Source organism: Macaca mulatta, chromosome 12 (assembly GCF_049350105.2).
Source record: "Macaca mulatta isolate MMU2019108-1 chromosome 12, T2T-MMU8v2.0, whole genome shotgun sequence".
In the NCBI taxonomy this organism is placed as follows: domain Eukaryota; kingdom Metazoa; phylum Chordata; class Mammalia; order Primates; family Cercopithecidae; genus Macaca; species Macaca mulatta.
Genome location: NC_133417.1, coordinates 118,476,594 through 118,498,839, shown reverse-complemented (window position 1 = coordinate 118,498,839; position 22,246 = coordinate 118,476,594). Strand labels below are relative to the sequence as shown.

Here is a 22,246-nt window from a genome sequence, read left to right as displayed (position 1 = left end):
AATAAAAAATGTTTCATATGAAATAAGGTATTCAATACAATGTAATCTCATTGCAAACTGGCAGCTAGGGATAAGGATAAAATTACCTGAACCACAATATTCTAAACTCATAAAGAGATGCGTTATACCAATTTTATCTTATGACTAGTATGCCTAGCTTGGGAGGACTTTAAATCCTAATATTAACACTAATCTTAGTTTCCTGAAGTTTCATCTCATCAGTTCAAATTGCTAAATCTAAAAGGAAAATATGACAATAGTCACCAGATTGTTAACAGTATACTTGGATCCACACTATTCTAAGAAAATCATTTTACACTTTGGACTGGCCTAACATATAAGCATCACATGTCCTAACACACATTGTTGGAAGACAGAAAGTTAAATGAATCATATTAATCTTTTACTTTATTAGCACTGTAAATTAATCATCTACCTACTTTTACAAAAAATACATTTTCTAGAACATTTGTAATTATATTTCTTAGGGATATTTTTATTAAAAATTATTTAAAATAATTCACACAATTTCTAAATCTAAGAGAAGCAGCATTATTTTTCTTCCACTGAACTTTGTTTTTCTTAGACTGTATTAATGAAAAATAATTCTCATAAAATTAATGTTAGATGTGCAATTTAAAATAATAAAACTGATTGCTCTTACGAGAATGTTATCAGAAGATGAGAACCAAAAAAAGCAAACAATAAAAATTTATACCACAGCTGGATGAGTAAAAATTGCAAATTATCCATACATTGCAAATTTATTTAAAATTAGGAATTAGTCCTAATTATAAACATCTTTAGATATATTAATCCCCTTTTCTAGAATATGCAATAGCTATTAAAGTTCAAATATATTTTCATATCTAATCATTTAATAAATTTATTTAAACAATGTCAGGAAATGGAAAATACGCCTGGTGACATTATTACTGTACAAAGGAATAAAGGTACAAAAGGTACACCTGCTGATTTTCATAACTAGTTATTAAAATTTTCAATTATAACAAGAAAATCTTGTGTTTAAGTGATATTCAAAATACAATTCCACTTACTTCTAAATGAAGAATATTCATAGAAATATAATTAATCAGCTATGTGAGTAGAAAAAGACAAGCCATTACACTATAAATAAAATAAGCAAGTAAAGCAGTACTGTTTAGTATAATGTCTAAATACAGGAAATACTCTCAATAATTATACAAAAATACTAGGAAATGTTTTCATAAAGTATCTTTGCGTTTTATAACTCCACAGGATATTCAAGTTTCTTGATTTTTTGAAAATTACTTAAACTTAAATATTTGGGAAAGATGTTTAATAAAAATTTCTTTGTAATTGCTATTCTGGTTTGTGTGTGTGTGTGTGTGTGTGTGTGTGTGTGTTGTGGTTTCAGGGCTGGAGATGGGAAAAGTTTCTAGTCATTTTTCATAGGCTGAGTCATTTCAAAGTCAAGACACTTAAAAGTGTACAAGTTAAATGTTAGAATTTTAAGAGAACTATTTATCTACATAATTGTTTACCATTCAGACTGAAAGCAATCAAGAGTTCTGGTCATTCCCATTTTGATCAAGAAATTGCAGAGAAAGTCTTCTATCACTTCAGGTACTGCAGGCTTTGAAGGAAGAACTGTTTTCCGTTCCTGAAATTTAAATGTGCATTTATTCATTTTGAAAACATCAAAGCATTAATTAACGATATAGGTTAAGACTTCAACTCATTCATTCATCCATTCATTTTTTTTCAACAATGTTTGTTGACTGTTATATGCCAGGAACCATTAATATTTTAATTACTGGGGATAAAGCAGATGAAAGCAAACAAATCTCTATCCTCATATCTATTAGTCAAGTGGATGGAGACAGAATATGAGTAACTAAATAAAAAACATATACTATGATAGATGATACTAAGTACCTTGGGGTGGGGAGAAAGTAGAGGATTTAAGATAGAACCAGGTGTAGGACAAGTATTCATGTGAAGCTGGGTTGCTACGTATTTAGGGTGGTGAAGATATCACTGATAAAACTGTTATCTTAGCATAAATATAGACAAAGAGGCAGAATGCCTTATGTTCTGGTTTGTATCTGCATCAGTAAGTGCAAAGGCCCTGCAGCAGGAGTGTGACTGGATTGCCTAAAGGATAGTAAGAAGGTAGGTTTGCCCTTTCAATAGCACATAGCATGTTAACCAAAAAAAAGAAAAAAGAATGCATGGACCTTTTAATCCTTTTAATTATCATTTAAAAAGAAATATAATAATTTTAGTACCATGACTTTTAGAAACACTATGGAGGAAATAATTACTGACAAAAGGAGATTACACTACTATTCCATATGGAAGTCAGTCAGTCTATCAACTAGATCAGGGGTTAACTAACAGTTCTTACAAATAAAGTTTGTTAGAGCACAGCATGCCCATGCCCATTTGTTTACATATTATGTTTGGATGCATTTGCACTACATGAGACAGTTGACTAGTAGCCACAGAGTCCTTATGGCCCTCAAAACCTAAAGTACAAGTTGAGCAATCCCTAATCCAAAAATCCAAAATCTGAAATGCTCCAATAGCCACAAATTTTGAAGCACCAACATGACACCACAGGTAAAAATTTCCACATGCAAGTACTTAACAAAAACTTTGTTTTATATACAAAATTATTTAAAATACTGTATAAAATTACCTTCAGGCTATGTGTAAAAGGTGTATATGAAACATAAATGAATTTCATGTTTAGAACTGGGTCCCAGTCCCAAGAGATCTTAGTGTGTATGTGAAACTAAATAATCCAAACCTAAAGCTTTTGGAACTTTGTATTTATTAAGGCTTGAGAGGAATGGGATTATGTGGCCTGAGCCACAGAGCATGCAGCTGCAACTTCTGCTTTTTTGATTATAGATTAAATGTCTTCATTATTGTCCTAAAAATGATTAGGAAAGATGGAATACCACCAGAGATCAGACCCCTTTAGAACACTGCCCTTCCTTGCAAAATGTTGAAGCAATCTTCCTTGGAATGCAGCAAGCTGTAATCAATCAAATCGTTACAAACTACGTAATGACCTTGTAAGGAAAATGTTGCAACCCTGTTAACTTCTGTTTCTGCCTATATAAGTGAAAACTTAACTTCCCCACTTTGGAATGCTCACTCATTCTATTGGAGACTGTGTTTCCCAGGTGGCTATCCTCAAGCTTTGAACTTGAATAACACTAAACCTTATTTTCCAAATGTCATTATCATTGATACATATTTGCAAATATTCCAATATCTGAAAAAAAAATCCAAAATCTGAAACACTCTGGTCCTAAGCCTTTTGGATAAAAGATACTCAAACTGTATGTAGTACTCTGACAGAACATCTTAGCAGACGTAAAACTAGAAAATGAAGACATTTCAGCAACCAACAAATGAAACTGGTACAGCCATAAAAACTATCATATCATTTAAGTCAGGTACAAAATAAATCAAATAATTGGTAGTTTCCTAAAAATACCAAGGAATAGGGAATACTAATTCTATTTTACAGAATGAAGTGCTGCTCAATAAAAATAAAATTAAAAACAAAAAGAATCATCATCTCTTGAGTGCTGTCATTTTCTTCGCATTGGCAAGAAGTCACTAATTTGTTTGCTGACCATTTGAATAAGCAGATCTATTCTCACCTACAGAAACTCAGCAGCAAGTTTTCCTTTCGCCTTCTCTTTCCCAAGCTGGTAATGGTTATATAACAGGTTACACAGAATATACAGAATGTTTACATAGAAATCCAATGAAGAAAGAGGATCTTTGCTGCCCCAAAAATTCTTTCCAAAAGTGCTATATATAATTCAACACTGATGTTTATTACTGATAGCTGCTATGATATTCACAATAGTGGTGAGATGAGGCAAATTTGGGGGCTACAAAAAATCCTGGCAAATGGGTAGAGTGTAAAATTACATTTGTAAAGTTCAAGCAGAATAATTTGGAAGGAGGCAGTACAAGATGGCTGAATAGAAGCCTCCGATCATTAACCCTGCAGGAACACCAAACTGAAGAACTATTCACACAAAAAGGCAACTTCATAAGAACCAAAAATCAAGTGAGTAATCACAATACCAGGCTTTAACTTCATATCGCTGAAAGAGGCACTGAAGAAGGCAGAAAAGACAGTCTGGAGTTGCTGACACCACACCTCCCCCATACCCTGGCAGTGGCCAAGTGGCATGGAGATAAAATCTCTGTCCTGTGGGAGGAAGACTTCAGTGATTATGGAATCTTTTACATTAGAAAATAGTGCTGCATCATCATGGCAGAAAGCAACACCAGGCAGAACTCAGCCATCACCCACAGAGGGAGCATTTAAACCAGCCCTAGCAAGAGGGGACTTGCCCATCCCAGCAGTCAGAACCTGAGTTCCAGAAAGCCTCACCACCACGGGCTAAAGGGTTCTGGGGTACTAAATAAACTTGAAAGGCAGTCTACACCACAAAGACTGTAATTCTTTGGGAAATTCTGATGCTATGCTGGGCTCAGAGCCAGTGGACTTAAGGAGCACACGACTTAGTGAGATAACAGCCAGGGCAGTCAAGTGAGGCTTGTGCCACACCTCCCCTGACCCCGGGCAGTGCAGCTCACAACTCCAGGAGAGACTCCTTCCTTCCACTTGAGGAGAGAAGAGTAAAGAGAACTTTGTCTTGCAATATAGATACCAGCTCAGCAACAGTAGGGTAGGGCACCAAGCAGGGTCCTGAGGCCTCCATTCTAGGCCCTAGCTCCCAAACAACATTTCTAGAAACTCCTTGAGCCAAAAGGGAACCCACCACCTTGAAAGGAAGAACCCAGTCCTGGCAGGATTTATGACTTGCTGACTAAAGAGTCCTTGGGTCCTAAATAATCAGCAACAGTAGCCAGGCACTACTTGCCGTGGGTCGTGAATGAGACTCAGAGACAAGCTGGCTTCAGGTGTGAACTAGCACATACAGAGAGGTGTGGTGGCTATGGGAAGAGATTCTTTCTGCTTGAGAAAAAGAAATGAAAGAGTAAAGGAGACTTTTTCTTGCAGATTAAGTACTAGCTTGGCCCTAGTTGGGTAGAACACCAAGTGGGCCCTTTGAGGTCCCTGAATCCAGGCTTTTGCATTCAAATGGAATTTCTGGACCTGCCCTGGGCCAGAGGGCAGACTACTGTCCTGAAGGGAGAGTTCCAGGTTTGGCAGCTTCAACCACAAGCTGACTGAAGAGTCCTTGGCCCTTGAGTGAACATTGGTGGTAGCCAGGCTGTTATTTGCAATGGGCCTATGCTGGTGGTAGACTTCCCTGATTGTGGAAAGGGGAGAGTGGGAAGAACTTTGTCTTGAGGGTTGGGAGCTAGCACAGCTGTAGTAGAATACAGCACCAGGTAGATTCTTAAGATTAACAAATCAGGCACTGGCTCCTAGACAGCATCTCTGAATGCACCTAGGCTGGGTGAAACTTGCCACTCTGAAGGAAAGAACACAAGCCTGGCCACCTGCTGACTGTAGAGCCTTAGGGCCTTGAGTGAACACAGGAGTTACCCAGGCAGTGATTTACAGTGAATGGGCCTTGGGGAAGACTCAGTGCTATGCTGGCTTCAGGTCAGACCCATCACAGTCTCAGTGGTAGTGACCACAGGGGTGGCTTCTATCACCCCTGCTTCAGCTCCAGGCAGCTCTACACAGAGAGGGAAACACCCATGGTTTGGGGGGAAGTAAAGGAAAAGTCTGTACCTGGTAATCTAGAGAATTCTTCCTGATCTTATCCAAGACAACTTAGCCAGTACTTCTAAAAGACTGCAAAAGGCACAACATTACTGAGATTGGAGTGACCCCTAATGAACATACAGCAGCAGTGCCCAAAAACTTAGATCACAACACCCAAGTCCCCTCAAATACCTGGAATGCCTTCCCAAGAAGGATGTGTAGCCCCGAATGTGAAGACTACAATAAAATACCTAACTCTTCAATACCTAGACAATGATGAACATCCACAAGCATCCACAGCATTTCCATCCAGGAAAACATGACCTCACCAAACTAAATAAGGTACCAAAGACCAACTGTGGAGAGACAGAGATGTGCAACCTTTCTGACAGATAATTCAAAATAGTTGTTTTGAGGAAACTCAAAGAAATTCAAGATACCACAGAGAAGGAATTAATAATCCTATCAGACAAATTTAATGAAGAGACTGAAAAAAATTAAAAAGAATCAAGCAGAAATTCTGGAGTTGAAAATTCAACTGACAAACTGAAGAATGCATAAAAGCCTCCTGCCAACAGAATTGACCAAGCAGAAGAAAGTATTAGTGGGCTTGAAGACAGGCTATTTGAAAATACAGTCAGAGAAAGAAAAAAGAGTAAAACAGAATGAAACATGCCTATGAGATCTAAAAAAATAGCCTCAAAAGGGCAAATTAAGAGTTATTGGCCTTAAAGAGAAGGTAGAGGCAGGGATGGAGTAAGAGGGAGGGAGGTAAACAGGAGGCAAACAGGAGGTAGAGAAAGACATAGGGGTAGAAAGTTTATTCAAAGGGATAACATCAGAGAACATACCAAACCTAGAAAAGATATCAGTATTCAAGTACAAGAAGATTATAGAAAACCAAGCAGATTTAACCCAAAGAAGACTACTTAAAGCATTTAATAATCAAATTCCCAAAGGTCACTAATAAAGAAAGGATCTTAAAAGCAGCAAGAGAAAAGAAACAATATATATAGCTCCAATATGTCTGACAGCCGACTTTTCAGTGGAAACTTTACAGGATAGGAGACAATGGTATAGCATGTTTAAAGTTATGATGAAAAAAAAAAAAAAAAAAAAAACTTGTATCCTAAAATAGTATATCCAGTGAAATTATCCTTCAAACCTCAAATATCCATGAAGGAAAAATAAAGATTCTCCCAGGCAAACAAAAGGGAAGGGATTTCATCAACACCAGACCTGTCCTACAAGAAATACTAAAGGGAGTTCTTCAGTTTGGAAGAAAAGGATGTTAATGAACAAGAAAAAAGCATCTGAAGGTACAAAACTCACTGGTAATAGTAAGCACACAAACACAGAACATTATAACACTGTAATGGTGGTATGTAAACTACTCATACCTTAATAGAGAGACTAAAAGGTGAACTGATCAAATAAAAAGTACAACAATGTCAAAATATAGGTAGTGCAATAAGATATAAATAGAAATAATAAAACCTTAAAAAGCAGAAAGATTAAGTTAAAATGGAGACTTTTCAGTAGTTTTCTCTTTGCTTTTTTTGTTTATGTAATCAATGCTAAGTTGTCATCAGCCTAAAATAATGAGTTATCAAATAGTATTTGCAAGCCTCATGGTAACCTCAAATCAAAAAAACATACAACAGACACACAAAAAATAAAAAGCAAGAAATTGAATCATACCACCAATAATCTTCACTAAATGGAAGACAGGAATTAAGAAGAAAGAGAAGACCACAGAACAACCAGAAAACAAGCAACAAAATGGCAGGTGCTTCCTCCTTACTTATCAATAATAACACTCAATATAAATGGACTAAAAACACCTCCAATAAAAAGACATAGAGTGACTGAATGGATGAAAAATTAAGACCTAATGATCTGTTGTCTAAAAGAAACACACTGCACCTCTAAAACTGAAAATAAGCAACTGAAAATAAAGGAATGGAAAAGATATTCCATGCAAATGAAAACCAAAAAGGGGCAGGAGTAGCTACACTTATATTGGACAAAAGAGATTTCAGACAAAAACTACAAAAAGAGACAAGAAAGTCATTATGTAATGATAAAGGGGCCAATTCAGCAAGAAATTATAACAGTTGTAAATATATATGCACCCAACTATGGAGCATCCAGATATATAAAGCAAATACTATTAGAGCCAAAGAGAGAGATGGACCTCAATACAATAATAGCTGGAAATTTGAAGACCCCATTTTCAGCATTGGACAGATCATCAAGACAGAAAATCATCAAAGACACATCAGACTTAATCTGCACTACAGACCAAATGAACAAAATAGCTATTTCACAGAACATTTCTTCCAGTGACTGCAGAATACGCATTCTTCTCCTTATCACATGCATCATTCTCAAGAACAGACTATCTCTATCCTCGGGATATATATGGCCTGGCATATCGGGCCACAAAACAAATCTTAAAAAATAAAAAAATTTTAAAACCCTGAAATTATGTCAAGTATCTTCTCTGACTACAATAAAATAAATTTAAAAATCAATAACAGGAGGAATTTTGGAAACTACACAAACACATGGAAATTAAACATGCTCCTGAATGAGAAAAGCAAAGAGGAAATTGAAAAAAAATTTTTTTTTTTTTGAGACGGAGTCTCGCTCTGTTGCCCAGGCTGGAGTGCAGTGGCCGGATCTCAGCTCACTGCAAGCTCCGCCTCCTGGGTTTACGCCATTCTCCTGCCTCAGCCTTCCCGAGTAGCTGGGACTACAAGTGCCCGCCACCGCGCCCGGCTAGTTTTTTGTATTTTTTAGTAGAGATGGGGTTTCACCGTGTTCGCCAGGATGGTCTCGATCTCCTGACCTCGTGATCCGCCCATCTCAGCCTCCTAAAGTGCTGGGATTACAGGCTTGAGCCACCGCGCCCGGCCGAAAAATTTCTTGAAACAAATGATGGTGGAAACACAACATACCAAAACCTATGAAATACAGTGAAAGCAGTACTAACAGGTAATTTTTTAGCTATAAGTTCCTGTCGATGTCCTCCAGTCCCTGTATGGGCACCACTTTGCCACCTGCATGGACCTTGGGGGACTGAACAAAGGATGATGAACACAGGAATAAAGAAAAAGATAAAAGAGTATATTTGGAAGAAGGGTCGGGGCCTCCTTGCTTCTAGTGAACAAGCGCCCTGAGGTTTTTCAGTCCTCCATATTTATTAGGTATAAGAGATAGTGAGAAGAGGGGGTGACTGTCAGGTGACGGTCGGTCAGCAGTTTGATTTACAGCAAGGTTGCATTCTTCAAATAATAGGCTCTAGATGTCCCAGTAGATAACCTCAAGGAGCACAGCGCCAGGGAGTGATTGCTTTCAGCAAACCTTCTGGTGGTAGGCACAGTCATAAGTTTGCCCATATCCTGCATTCATGACAAATAGTTTGTTGTTTGATCAAATACCCTCCCCATTGGAATATTGAGTTTGTCATGATCCCTTTGCCAGCTCTCTACAAGTGCCTACATCAATAATAAACAAAAACTTTAAATAAATTACCTAACGAGTCATTTTAAAGAACTAGCAAAGAGTAAATAAAACCTAATAAATATAAGAAAAATAGTAAACATCAGAGCAGAAATAAATGAAATTAAAATGAACAATACAAAAGATCAATAAAACACATGTTGGTTTTTTGAAAAGATAAACAAAATTGACAAAACATTAGCCAAAAAAAATTTTTTTAAGTAGACTCAAATAAATACAATTAAGAGGAAAAAGGAGACATCACAACCAATACCAAAGAAATTTTAAAGGATCATTGGAGGCTACAATGAGCAACTACATGCCAGTAAATTGGAAAGCCTAGAAGAAATGGATAAATTCCTGGACACATACAACCTACCAAAGTTGTAACATGAAGAAATCCAAACGTCAAACAGACCAATAACAAGTAACAAGATTGATGCCATAATAAAAAGGCTCCCAGCAAAGGAAAGCTCAGGACACAATGGCTTCACTGCTGAATTGTATCAAACATTTACAAAAGAACTAATTCCACCCCTACTCAAACTATTCTAAAAAACAGAAGAAAAGGGAATTATTCAAAGCTCATTCTATGAGGCCAGTATTACCCTATCAGGGCCAAAGACATGTGAATAAAAGAAAACTACAGGCCAATATTCCTGATGAACACAGATGCAAAAATCCTCAACACCATATCAGCCAATTTAATTCAACAACACATTAAAAAGGTCATTCATCATGACCAAGTGGGATCCATCCTTGGAATGCAAGGATGGTTCAACTTACTCAACTTTATCAATGTGATACATTATAACAAAAGAATGAAGATCAAAAATCATTATTATCCTTTCAATTGATGCTGAAAAAAGCATTTGATAAAATTCAACATCTCTTCATGATAGAAACCCTCAAAAAAACATGAAGGTAGAAGAAACATACCTCAACACAGTAAAAGCCATATATGACAGACCCACAGGTAGTATCACACTGAACGGGGAAAACCTGAAAGCCTTTCCTTCAAGATCTGAAACATAACAAGGATGCTCATTGTCACCACTATTACTCAACATAGTACTGGAAGTCCTAGGTAGAGTAATCTGACAAAAGAAGGAAATAAAGGGCATCCAAATCAGAAAGGAAGAAGTCAAATTATCCTTGTTTGCAAATGCTATGATATTATACTGGAAAAAAACCTAAAGTATTCACCAAAAAAACAATTAGGAGTGATAAATTCAGTAAAGCTGCAGAATATGAAATCAACATACCAAAATCAGTAGCATTTCTACATGCCAACAGTTAACAATCTGATAAAGAAATGAAGAAAGAAATCACATTTACAAATAACTACAAATAAAATACCTGAGTTAACTTAACCAATCAAGTGAGATATCTCTACAATGAAAGCTATAATATACTGATGAAAGAAATTGAAAAACAAACAACAAAATGGAAAGACAGTCCATGTTCATGGATTAGAAGAATCAATATTGCCAAAATGTCAATACTACACATCTCCCATGTACCATGACATCTCCCATGTACCATGAAAGATGCTGGGAATTAAATATGAATAAGACACAGTTCTGTCTCGAGAAATTGAAAGGCTCATTTAGTAAAAACAAAACATTATAATACAGAAGCTCTTTTGTTACAAATTTTGATGACAGAATTCTACTTATGTATCCACAGACATCATACATGCAACCATTATGTATGCGTAAGAAACTTTAAGTTGCACTTTTATCCCTATTATACATTATATACAACTCTCATTATGGCTTTTAACTTAATTATGAGGTTAACAAAACACCACAAAATAAGCACAAAAAAGTAAGCAATCTACAAACTAGCAAAACATGGTCTCACTTTGCAAACTGCTAAATGATCAAACATTACTCTAGTCACATGTGACCCAAAAATCTATTGAGGACAAATAATGGTAGCTCTAGCACATAGCTTCATTTTGTCTATGAACATTCTAAAGCTGACATTTCCTAACAGAGAGGTTTCTATAGTGTGTTATGATTTCAACAATAGAAATCTGCTAGGTGACGTGATACACAATGGAGAAGAGTATTTCCCTTGCCTTAGATAGGTGAATGAAGGCTTTGTTAATGAGACTGTTAGGTTGAACTTTACAGACAATGAGGAAATACAACAGATAAAGAAAGATAAACCAATATTCAAGGCAATAAAACATCTGAGGCAAAACAAGGGTGACAATTCAATCCATTAAGGCTCAGGGTCTTATGGAGAAAGGACCAAAGATAAAATGGAAAAGCTAAACAGGAAGCATATCAAGAAAGCAAAGGTGGGTGGAAGGGTAGACACCCAATGTGTCTTTACGTGAATTTACGGAGAGGGGAGATAAATTGAAATTTGCATTAGACACATCTTTTAGGTGGGAATAGAAGGAAGCATAGTACCAGCAGCATGCAGTAGTTCAGATGAGAGAAGAAAGAGGGTAGCTTTAAGGTAGACTAAGTGAGGATGAAGATAAAGAGAAGGATATGAAAGATGTTGAGGACATAAAACTTTCCAGACTTAAGAACTAATTAAATGTTGAATTGCAAGAAGTGCTAAACCACATATTAAAATCAAGTATCTTGACAAATTTTGAACTGTTTTAATGTGAGTTCTTTTCACAACTTTAGTTGACCAGTGAGACCCAAAAAAATAAACAATGAAATCCAAGTGGTCTTAAAACTTAAATGTTACCTTATTTGGGGCTTCATTTCATCAACTCCTTAATTCACATTAAGTCAAATATATTGGCTTGGATAATCTGCAGACCGGGCTTTGAGTACAAGGAGCCTGGGTCTCTAACTAAAATTAAGTGTGTACATGAAGATAATGCGAATTCAATAATGACAAACAGCTCTTTTTCTTGGGACCTAGCAATTGAGTCTATAAAAGTAATGAAAATTGTTTCAAAATTCAATCCATTAACATTATGATATGTAAGAGTTAACATAATGGTATAGGTTGGTGCAAAAGTAATTGTATTTTTTTTTCCGTTAAAAGTAATGGTAAAACCGCAATTACTTTTGCACCAAACTAATATTAATCCCTTGTGAGATTAAGATCAAAATAAAAGAAATACAAATTTATTAATCCTAGACTATATTTTGTTATATTAACATAATAGCAAGAAAACATTTTATATTAATTCTTAACATATTTGAAAATTTCTGAGAATAGAAATCTATAAAATGTCTCAAACTTTATCTTCTCACAACACTTTTATACTATTAAAAATTATTGAATACTCCAGACAGCACTTATTTATCTGAGTTATACCTGTCAAGAATTACATATTAGATATTAAATTTTAAAATATTCATTTATTTACTTTAACTATAACAAAACTTCTACACAGATAACATAGACAGAATTTTTTAAATAAAAACTACATTTTCCAAAACAGAAAAAGAACTAATGAGAAGAGTGGCTCTGTTACAAATTTTTACAAATCTTTTTAATGTCTAGAGGAACAGCTAGATCCCCATATTTGTTTCTGCATTTCACCTGTTGTGATATGTTGTCTCAGTTGAGCTATATGAAGAGAATCCTCCAGCAGGTGAGTAGTTGGAAAATGAAAGACAACATAAACTCCTTAAAAGGGGTCCTGGGGACCCCAAAAGACCTCCCACATACTTTGAGAACTATTGATACATATGGTAAAGAACATTGTCACTTGGGTTAGTCATCAATTAGTCTTCTCCAAAACTAGTCAAGTATTCCAAAGAAATTCCATAAATTCTACTTAAATTCTCAGAGGAGGAAGAAGAGGAAGAAAAGGAGGAGGAAGAAAAAGAGAAGGAAGAGGAGGAAAAGGGGCAGCAGGAGGAGGAAAAGCATCAGGGAATTGAACAGTTATATGACTTGGGTGTCTTGCTACTGTCATAAAGATCAAAATTCTACATTTATAAAAATTAGAAGTCATTATGGAATTATAGCAGTATAAAGGACCTCTGAGATTGCACCTTGAAAATTAACAGAATAAAATATCAATAACCAAAGAGGCTAAAGAATTATCCAAAAAAATGGCAAAAATACACTTATAAAAAGGCTCAGAGTCTAGAAGGGGAGACCCAGCTTAAATGTAACTGGACCTTTCTTTTCATATATTTACATACAAATATCCCTAATACACACAGACACACAGACACAATCTGAGGAACATATACATAGTCCTATCTTTACTTGTAATTCATACTTGTAAAATGCTTCAATTTCAAGAAACAACCGATAGTATAACCAAACTACACAACTGTTACAGATTAATAACATTTCCTATCTTCTCAATATTTTTCAAGAATAACTTTAAATATAATGAAAATACATTTAATTCAGAATTCAGATCACTGAACCTACCAAGAAAACGGATAGTATCAAATACATGATTTAAAATTTATAAAGCAAACCATGCAATCAATTCTCAAATATTTAATCTATACTACCCATGTTTAAAGGAAATAATAAGAACCTGGCCCAGAGCAGTGGCTCACGCCTGTAATCCCAGCACTTTGGGAGGCGAAGGCAGGCAGATCACAAGGTCAGGAGATCGAGACCATCCTGGTTAACACAGTGAAACCCAGTCTCTACTAAAAATACAAAAAAATTTTAGCTGGCATGGTGGTGGGCACCTGTAGTCCCAGCTACTCGGGAAGCGGAGCTTGCAGTGAGCCAAGACTGCACCACTGGACTACTCCAGCCGGGCGACAGAGCGAGACTCCGTCTCAAAAAAAAAGAAAAAAAAAAAGGAAATCATAAGAACTTATTTAAATGTCAACTATTCAATAAGTCATTTTTGTTAATATTTTAACAAATAAGACAATTTACATTATTTCAACTGAACTTTCGTAATAGTATCATAATCTTTTACTTGCAATCTTCAATGAAAATTTTAAGAAGTCTGTGCATAGAGATTACTGTATCCTTTAACATAGAAGAAAATATATCTTGTTTATGAATATATATAAGATCAGAACAAGAAACTGCTTTAACAAGCAATAAGTATTCTTTAAAACAGAAAGTCCATAGCACAATTCAAATTGCTGAAGATTAAAATACTTTAGAAATCAAAAGCAAATTAAAAAATATAACTAATATGCTTATGATAAAATGAATCCATATTTAATTTTAACAGCTTAAGGACAACTTCTGTGAATTTTCAGCATAATACTGTTCCTCCAAAGAATTTTTTAAAGTGAGGTAAAAACAAGCTAAATGAGAGTCAATCAGCTATAGGCATGCCAGAAATCAAGAATGTTAACTCATGTGAGGTTATGATAAAGAAAAGTTTCCAATAAATTGATAAAAAAGGAATTACTGATATTTGGCTCAGAAGATACAACAGCTACTATAATGGATTTCTTCCTCAACTGCCCTCTGATTTATCTTTGCACTATAAACACTTTCGAGCATGAAAGAAGCAATTCGTTTTGTTCATAGTTTTTTCATTCAATGATTCATTTATTCATTCTCTTATTTAACTGCTATTTATTTAGTGCCAACTATGTGCCAAGCTCTGTATTAGCCATATGTACTTTACCAAATACCAATACAAATGAGCGGTACATAAAGAATTTGTCAAAATCCTTAGTGATGTGAAGCAAGAGGATGATGAGAAGTGAATAAACTTATCAGTTGCACGTCACTGAAAATGCTATTCCTACATTTTAAAACTATTCCTACAAATTATTGCTTTGAGATATCCAACAGACTAATAAGTCTATGTAATAGACTTCACTTTGTGTCTACCAAGAAGCAGCTATGTCTAGAGAATGTCATTTACTATGAGCTGTAGCCTTCCATTTACAACAGAATGCAATTAATTCTGGCCTGAAAAAATCTTCCTCTAGAGCTTTTATTCCAATTTTGAGTGGACAGACATTTTGAAAAGGAGTTATTGGACTTCTAGATTGAAGAAGTCTATAGAATATGGAAAGAATGACATGGTATAATATGCAGTAAAGTCTCCCATACAATTCCACACTAAGGAAGGCAAATCTGCAACCCAAAAGGAGTTTCACAAATTCCTTCACATTTCTCAGTAGTAAAGGGGTTAATCACTGAAAGAAAGCATCCTTCTTAATGTTGTACAAAATAAAACATTTTTAAAAATATTTTTGCCATCATATTAAATGGTTCACAATTTTAATGAGTTTTCAATTTTAGAGGAATGCCATCAGTTTTACGCACTTTTAGCTCATTGTATTATAATCAAAAGACATCCCCCACACATTCTTTAACATAATTAGTTCATAAGCCTCGCAAGAAAAAGTCATAATATATTAAGTATTCCTTGTAAGATTAATACTTTCATTTAAAAAAACACAAAATGTTTACAAAACAGACTGTAGAACTTGTATATGATACTAAATTCTAAACACAAATGTTAAAAATTCTTGGTTTATCCTCCAGTGAGATTAATCAGAGTTTGGAGAGAAGGTGTCACTTGATACAAAGTCATGCAAGAGTGACCATGATGTGGAGAATGGCAATCCAAAAAAGGGTAAATATGACTACTTATTTTAAAGTGAAGGCTTGATCACAAATATACAGAAATGAAAATGATACAACATAGGACTGGGCTGCACTAGTAAGTATTTACATTTAAAAAACTTTCCAAACTTCATACTGCTAAACTATAGACTACACTAGTGTTCAAATTCTCACCAAAATTTCAGTATCTGTAGCCTGTTCTTGGGCCATCTGAATTGCTTTTGCCAGATCTTCTTCACCTTCTGGGATGCTAAAATTATCATCTGGTATCTAGTTCACAAAGAAAGAGAAGGATAGGAAAAGTGAGCAGAAATATAAAATACTTTATTTCACTTTAGAAATAATTTTTCTTCACAAATCAAAGGATCAAAGAAATACTTTATGTAAAACACCATGTCATTCTGAAGATCCATGAAAAATGAATAACTGCTTTCTTCTGACTTCCTTGTAAATGTCAATAAGTGTCACTTCTAATAAATTCAAGATTAGTTTGTGGGCAACTGCTTTTATCTATAATAGAAAATAGAATCTAATAATTCTGCTGAAAAAATAATAAAGCTATCTAAATATCACTATTCTCTCCCCATCCCAAGTGCTCTCTGCCATCACTTTTTCATAACTACTAGGAACTGAAAATCTCTGGTTTATTAAAAAATAAAACTCACTGAGCATTAAAATCTTGAAAGGACGTGATGGATTGTAATTACATTAATGACAGTTAAGACTTAACACAAGCTTCTTATGTACTGATCACTGGTTTAGGCCCTTTACATTTATTAACTCATTCAGGAACTTCATGTGGTACATATAATCTCCATTTCACCAGTAATAAGCCTGTCTCCAATCTTCATTCCATCTCTTGCTCACCCAGGCTCGCCAGGCTTATTTCCACACAGTTTCATTCACAGCCTCTGTCATCTACCAGTGATTTTATCCTCCAAGTGTCCAAAGTAATGATAGGTCTCGGGAACAAAGAATTAAAGGAAAGCTTTGAGATAGGAACCACATTAGACAGAAGTACAGTTAAGCTGAAGGGATGCATAAGGCCTGAGCTCCAACTGGGCAGTAGGAATCTAGGAATCCTTGACAAGAGCAAACTGGATGACAGGAAGGAAGTGCCTCCTGAACAGAGATAACAGTTTATGGTAGGAATCTACAGGCAATAAGGAGTTGAACCTGAAGGACAATTAACAGGAAAATCAAAAGAATCAGATATATTATCCAATTTAAATGTTTAAATAGAATTTTCACATCTCATTCTTAATCAGCTGATACAAGCTAAATTCAGTTGAAAAACTAGTATATCTTAACAAAAAAAAAATGGTTCTTACATGTTTCAGAAAATAAAATGAGCACTTCATGAGAATGACTGCAATAAATTTACAGAACACCTAAAATTAACATGTTACCTCTTCATATTCATAGTCATCTTCAGATGCTTCAGTTATGGTGACCTCTGAATATCTTGTCAAGTTTTAATCTCAAAAAACATAGAATAAAATTATTACACAAAAATTGATTTGACCTTCAAATATAGTATTGGATTCAACTATCTCACCAGGAAGTTGGTAAATATATATAATTTAATCTCCAAAAAATTTGTCTTCCTCATATAGCCTATAAATCTAGATATTTTAAAACAAAATACTTCATTATTTTTCACAACTCAAATCCATGAAAACCTACATTTCTATCTGTCTGTCTGACTGTTTTCTATCTATCTAATGATTTTCAACTTGATTCTATCAAGGCTTATGAAAATACATATAATATCATAAGGTAGTATGAATTAGAAAGAGATAAGAAAAAACAGTAAATTTTTCAAATTCAATCTAAACCACAATGAATTTTCCAGAGCTCCTGAGTTAACTATTCACAGTACGTGAATAAAATGCGACTTTATTTGGTTTAAAGTATTGTGAATGAACAAAACAAATGCACACCAATATTTAAGTAAAGAACACGTATCAATGTTTTTATCAATAAAATTTAACTTTTCCATATATCTCCATTTTTAAATTATCTTTATAGGAAAGATAACTTAATTTTTAAGTGAATATAAACTATACAGCTATCATAATTCAAAATTTCATAAATACTGAAGAAATTAAATATCAATGGAAATTATTCTAACACAAAATAATTCTACGAGAATTGCTTTAAGACTTTCAAAACTTGTAAGTTACTCTAATTACATATGAAAACTTCAAGACAACATTTTATGTTAAATCATAGCGCACACCATCAATGCTTGTTGTTGTTGTTGTGTTAGGTTTCCTTTTTTTCTTATTACACTGACTTGGTTATGCCAAGTTTAAAATGTGTGAATTAAACACTTTAATGCATGACAGTGGTTATCCTCAAAGAGAGGATTAGCCTATTTTTCATTTTGCTGCTGATTATAAAATGTCTCTGGTATTATGCTAACCAAGCGTTAGCCGAGAGGGTATGTAACAACTTCTATTGTTTGTAACAAGAATAGATAACGCTTACACAGTATTTAATAGGAGACAGGAACTGTTCTAAGGGTTTTCCATGTATTAACTAATTTCATCCTCATCCTGTCTATGAGGCTGGAACTATAACTCTATTTTACAAATCAAGAATCAGAGGCATAAGGTTCCACAGCTAGGAACTAAAAGAACCGAGATGTTTAGGTTTCACCATATTATATTGCTTCTCCATGTTCTCTGTGGGTTTTTGGTGCTACATAAATACATAAAGTGCTTGCCAAATATTTTCCTTAGAGATCTAAACCTATAAATGTATTATTGCTACTAAGCTCCATCACAAGTAATCATTCTCCCCTGTATTTCTTATCCCTATCACTTGCAGGAGACACTTAAGCCCCATTCCATTATGACCAACCCTCAGACACGAGGTATCTGTCAAAAGGTCAGTATTTTATTGTCAAACATGAGTAAGTGCCTCTCCTAATAACATAGCAAAAAGTAATTAGGTTCAAAAATAGCTAGTTAAATGATTAAACCACCACCACACAAAAATAGTTGCATACTTCAGTCTATTCAATAACCTTAATTCATCCATATTAAATACTACAAGGAGTAAAATATCTCCTTTATTATCTATTACTGTAGAACAGCTTCTAATAGTATTTGCCTCACTCTCTAATTCCTTGCCATCAGCCTCTTTAAAGAACATAAGGCTTCTACCAGAAATCTGTTCGAGGTATTTTATCTTTCACTAACAACGTATTTCCAACATCTCCCTAATCCCCAGTTCCAAAGCCACTGTTACTTCTTATTTAACATCCTACTCCAGATACTGAACCTGAAGGTCATGCTAAGTGAAATGTTAGATACAGAAAGACAAATACTGCATAATCTCACTTATATGTGGACTCTAAAAAAAAATTCCAACTCCACGGAAACAGACATTAGAAGGGGAGTTACCAATGAACAGAGGGTAGGGAGAATGGGGAAGTTCGTCAAGGTTGCACAAACATTCATTATAAGATGAAGAATTTATGGAGACCTAATATATAGCACACTAACTATGGCTAATAATAATGTAGTGTGCACTTAAAATCTGTAAAGAGAGTAGATCTTAAATATTCTCACCACAAGTAATATAAAAATGAAAAGGTAGCTATACAAGGTAAACAAGTCAATTAGCTTGGGTGTGGTAATTATTTCACAATGTATATGTAAATCAAAATACATTGTACACCTTGAATATATGTAATTTTGTCAATTACATGTCAATAATGCTGAAAAAGGAACAACACGCATTTATTATACTGTGGTTTCTCTGGGTCAAGAACTCACTAATGGTTTAGCTCGTGGAATCTGACTTAGGGTCTCTCATGTCACAGTCAAAATGACAGCAGGATTAGGGTCATCTGAAGGCTGAGATGAGGCAGCAGGATCCATTTCCATGGCAGCTCACTGACATAGTACTAGTTTCCCAGAAGACCTCAGTTCCTCCCCATGTGGGTCTCTCCACAGGCTACATGAGCATCCTCAAGATATGGTGGGCTAACTATCCCCAGAATAAGCAGTCCAAGAAAACAATGTGGATGCCACAATAGCTTTTCTGACCAAAGATCAGAAGTCACACATCATTTCTTCATTATCCTACTGGTTACATGGGTCATGCCTATTCAATGTGTGAGGATTACAAAAGAGCATGAATATTAGGAGGTGGGGCTCATTGGATGCGTATTAGTTCATTCTCACGCTGCTATGAAGAAATACCCAAGACTGGGTAATTTATAAAGAAAAGAGGTTTAATTGATTCATAGTTCTGCATGGCTGGGGATATCTCAGGAAACTTACAATCATGGCGGAAGGCACTTCTTCACAGGGCGCCATGAGAGAAAGAATGAGTGCAAGCAGGGGAAATGCCAGACACTTATAAAACCATGAGATCTCACGAGACTCACTCATTATCACAAGAGCAACATGGAGGAAACTGGTCCTATGATCCAATTACCTCTACGAGGTCCTGCCCTTGACACATAGGGATTATTACAATTCAAGGTGAGATTTGGGTGGGGACACACATCCAAACCATATCAAGGTGTCATTTTATTTTAGAGACTGGCTTCTTTCCATACTCTGAGTGTTAAGAGAGTCAATATATGTAAAGCATTTAGATTAGTGCCTGGCTTATAGTAAATGATATACAAGTGTTTGTTGTCATTTCTTTTCTCACTCTGGAAAGAGTATCTATGGAAAAAAAATCTCTTACATTTCTCATGCCGCTGTTCCCCCATATGTTAAAATGAATAAAAGACATTTTAAATTTCCCTCCAGTTATAGATTTATATATTTCTGATAGTTTTATATAAGATAAAATTTCCGAAGGTTCAGCTAGAGGAAGTCAGCCTCTTTTCTATGAAAAAGCATGACCCCTTCTGAGAGACAGCTCCTAGAAAGTAATTTTGTATACAGTCATTTGTATGTCTTCAGAAAAGCAATGCCATCCTTCACCATGTACACATTACAATAATTTCAAAAAGAATACTCTAAAATCTTCTGGATAGACTTTAAAGTTGTAAATAAGCCAACCACTGATAAGATTATATGAGGAAGATGTCACATGGCAATATATAGTAGAAAAAAAAGTGATTTGTCCTCAAAGCATAAAAAATATCAAACAACACTTATATACTCCTACCCAGCAAATATTCTAGACAATGGCTTTTTATCACCTAAATGTATTACTTTCCCACAATCAAAAAATATTAAGAGAAAACATAAATACCATTTTACAAAGCTTAAAAGTATTTTCACATGGACCAAAACTATATTTATTCTCACAACAACCCAATGAGGTCAAATGGCACAAATACAATCATCTCTAAATTAAAAATGAAGAAACTGAATCAGAGATTAAAAGATTTGCCCAAGATCACATAGCTGTGAATGACAAAGATAAATTCCTGAGATACAAATGCCATAAATTTGCTGCTACATCGTACTGTTTCTACAATGAGACAATAGGAATACACAATATGTTTTTACAAATACCCTAGGTAATGAACTCACCTATTTTTTTCCAAAAACTCTCAAGTATTACATTAATAACAGGTAAATCAAATCACATAAATAGCTCAATTTGAAGACCCCCAGAGGAAAGAGAAGCAGAAAAGAGCTACCGACTACAGACTCAAAACGAAATCTAACCAAGGGCAAGAGATTGATGAGACAATACGTCAGGTAGTGGACAAAACAATCAAACTAGGAAGATACATACTTTGATTGATTTTTATGTATCCACAATATAATTTATACATAAAATTTCCCAAAGGCAACTCAGTTTAAATGTCACGATGTTATTAAACACATAAATGCACTTTGACACTTATGTTTGTATGCATCTGTTTACCTGGCTAGCTAGCTGGCAAGAGACAGGTGCACAAACTGATCCTAAAGTGATTCTGTAGCAGTTTGCAAATATACACACTGTACAAAATGTGACAATTAATGAATGTGGAATTTGGAGGAGAAAAGAAAACAGTATTATAGAAATAAGATTAAGAGGCAGCACATACCATAGGTGTCATAAGATTGTTTAAAAATAACCCCCAGATTTGACTCTAAGCTTCCCAGTAACTAGGGTAAAAAGGGACATGGAATCAGACACTATCTCTGTATCGACCCAATGAAAACAGATGAGTTTCTCAACAGATATCCAGCAATATCTGGTTCCAAAGCCTGAGAGAAATGACATTCTTGGATTCTCACAAAAAGAATAGTGCATCATAGAGATATCAATCCCCTTGGCCCTTGGGACAGCATAAAAGGCAGAGTGAAGTAGGATGTGATGGAGTACTGTATGTGAAAAACTTTGGAAAGCATTGTTTTGTATAGCAATCTTGCCAGAGTAGAAAAGGTTAATTCGTCAAGAATGATAAAACTCTGTATACTCTGGTTCTACTTTCACTGAGCAACTTTCTCATCCGTAATTTAATCTCTTAGGTGATCCTACTCTCTAGGAAACATCCATACAATTAAGTTAATCACAGTTCTCATGCAAAGTTATTTTTCTACTGAAATA

At 34.9% G+C, this 22,246-nt stretch overlaps 1 protein-coding gene across 5 annotated transcripts in view; it reads right to left on the bottom strand.

Moving 5' to 3' along the window:
• The window catches only part of SPAG16 (sperm associated antigen 16), a 1,158,987-nt gene that overhangs the window by 1,130,181 nt on the left and 6,560 nt on the right, over positions 1–22,246 (bottom strand). For 3 of the 5 annotated variants that reach the window (XM_001082826.5, XM_077956652.1, XM_077956654.1), the window contains exons 2-4: positions 17,131–17,177; positions 15,896–15,991; positions 1,527–1,645 (exon numbers count right to left, since the gene is read on the bottom strand). In XM_001082826.5, coding sequence (XP_001082826.3) covers positions 1,527–1,645; positions 15,896–15,991; positions 17,131–17,177 — 262 coding nt within the window. The remainder of the gene's footprint in view (positions 1–1,526; positions 1,646–15,895; positions 15,992–17,130; positions 17,178–22,246) is intronic. The other 2 variants (XM_077956655.1, XM_028831079.2) reach the window with 2 other exon arrangements.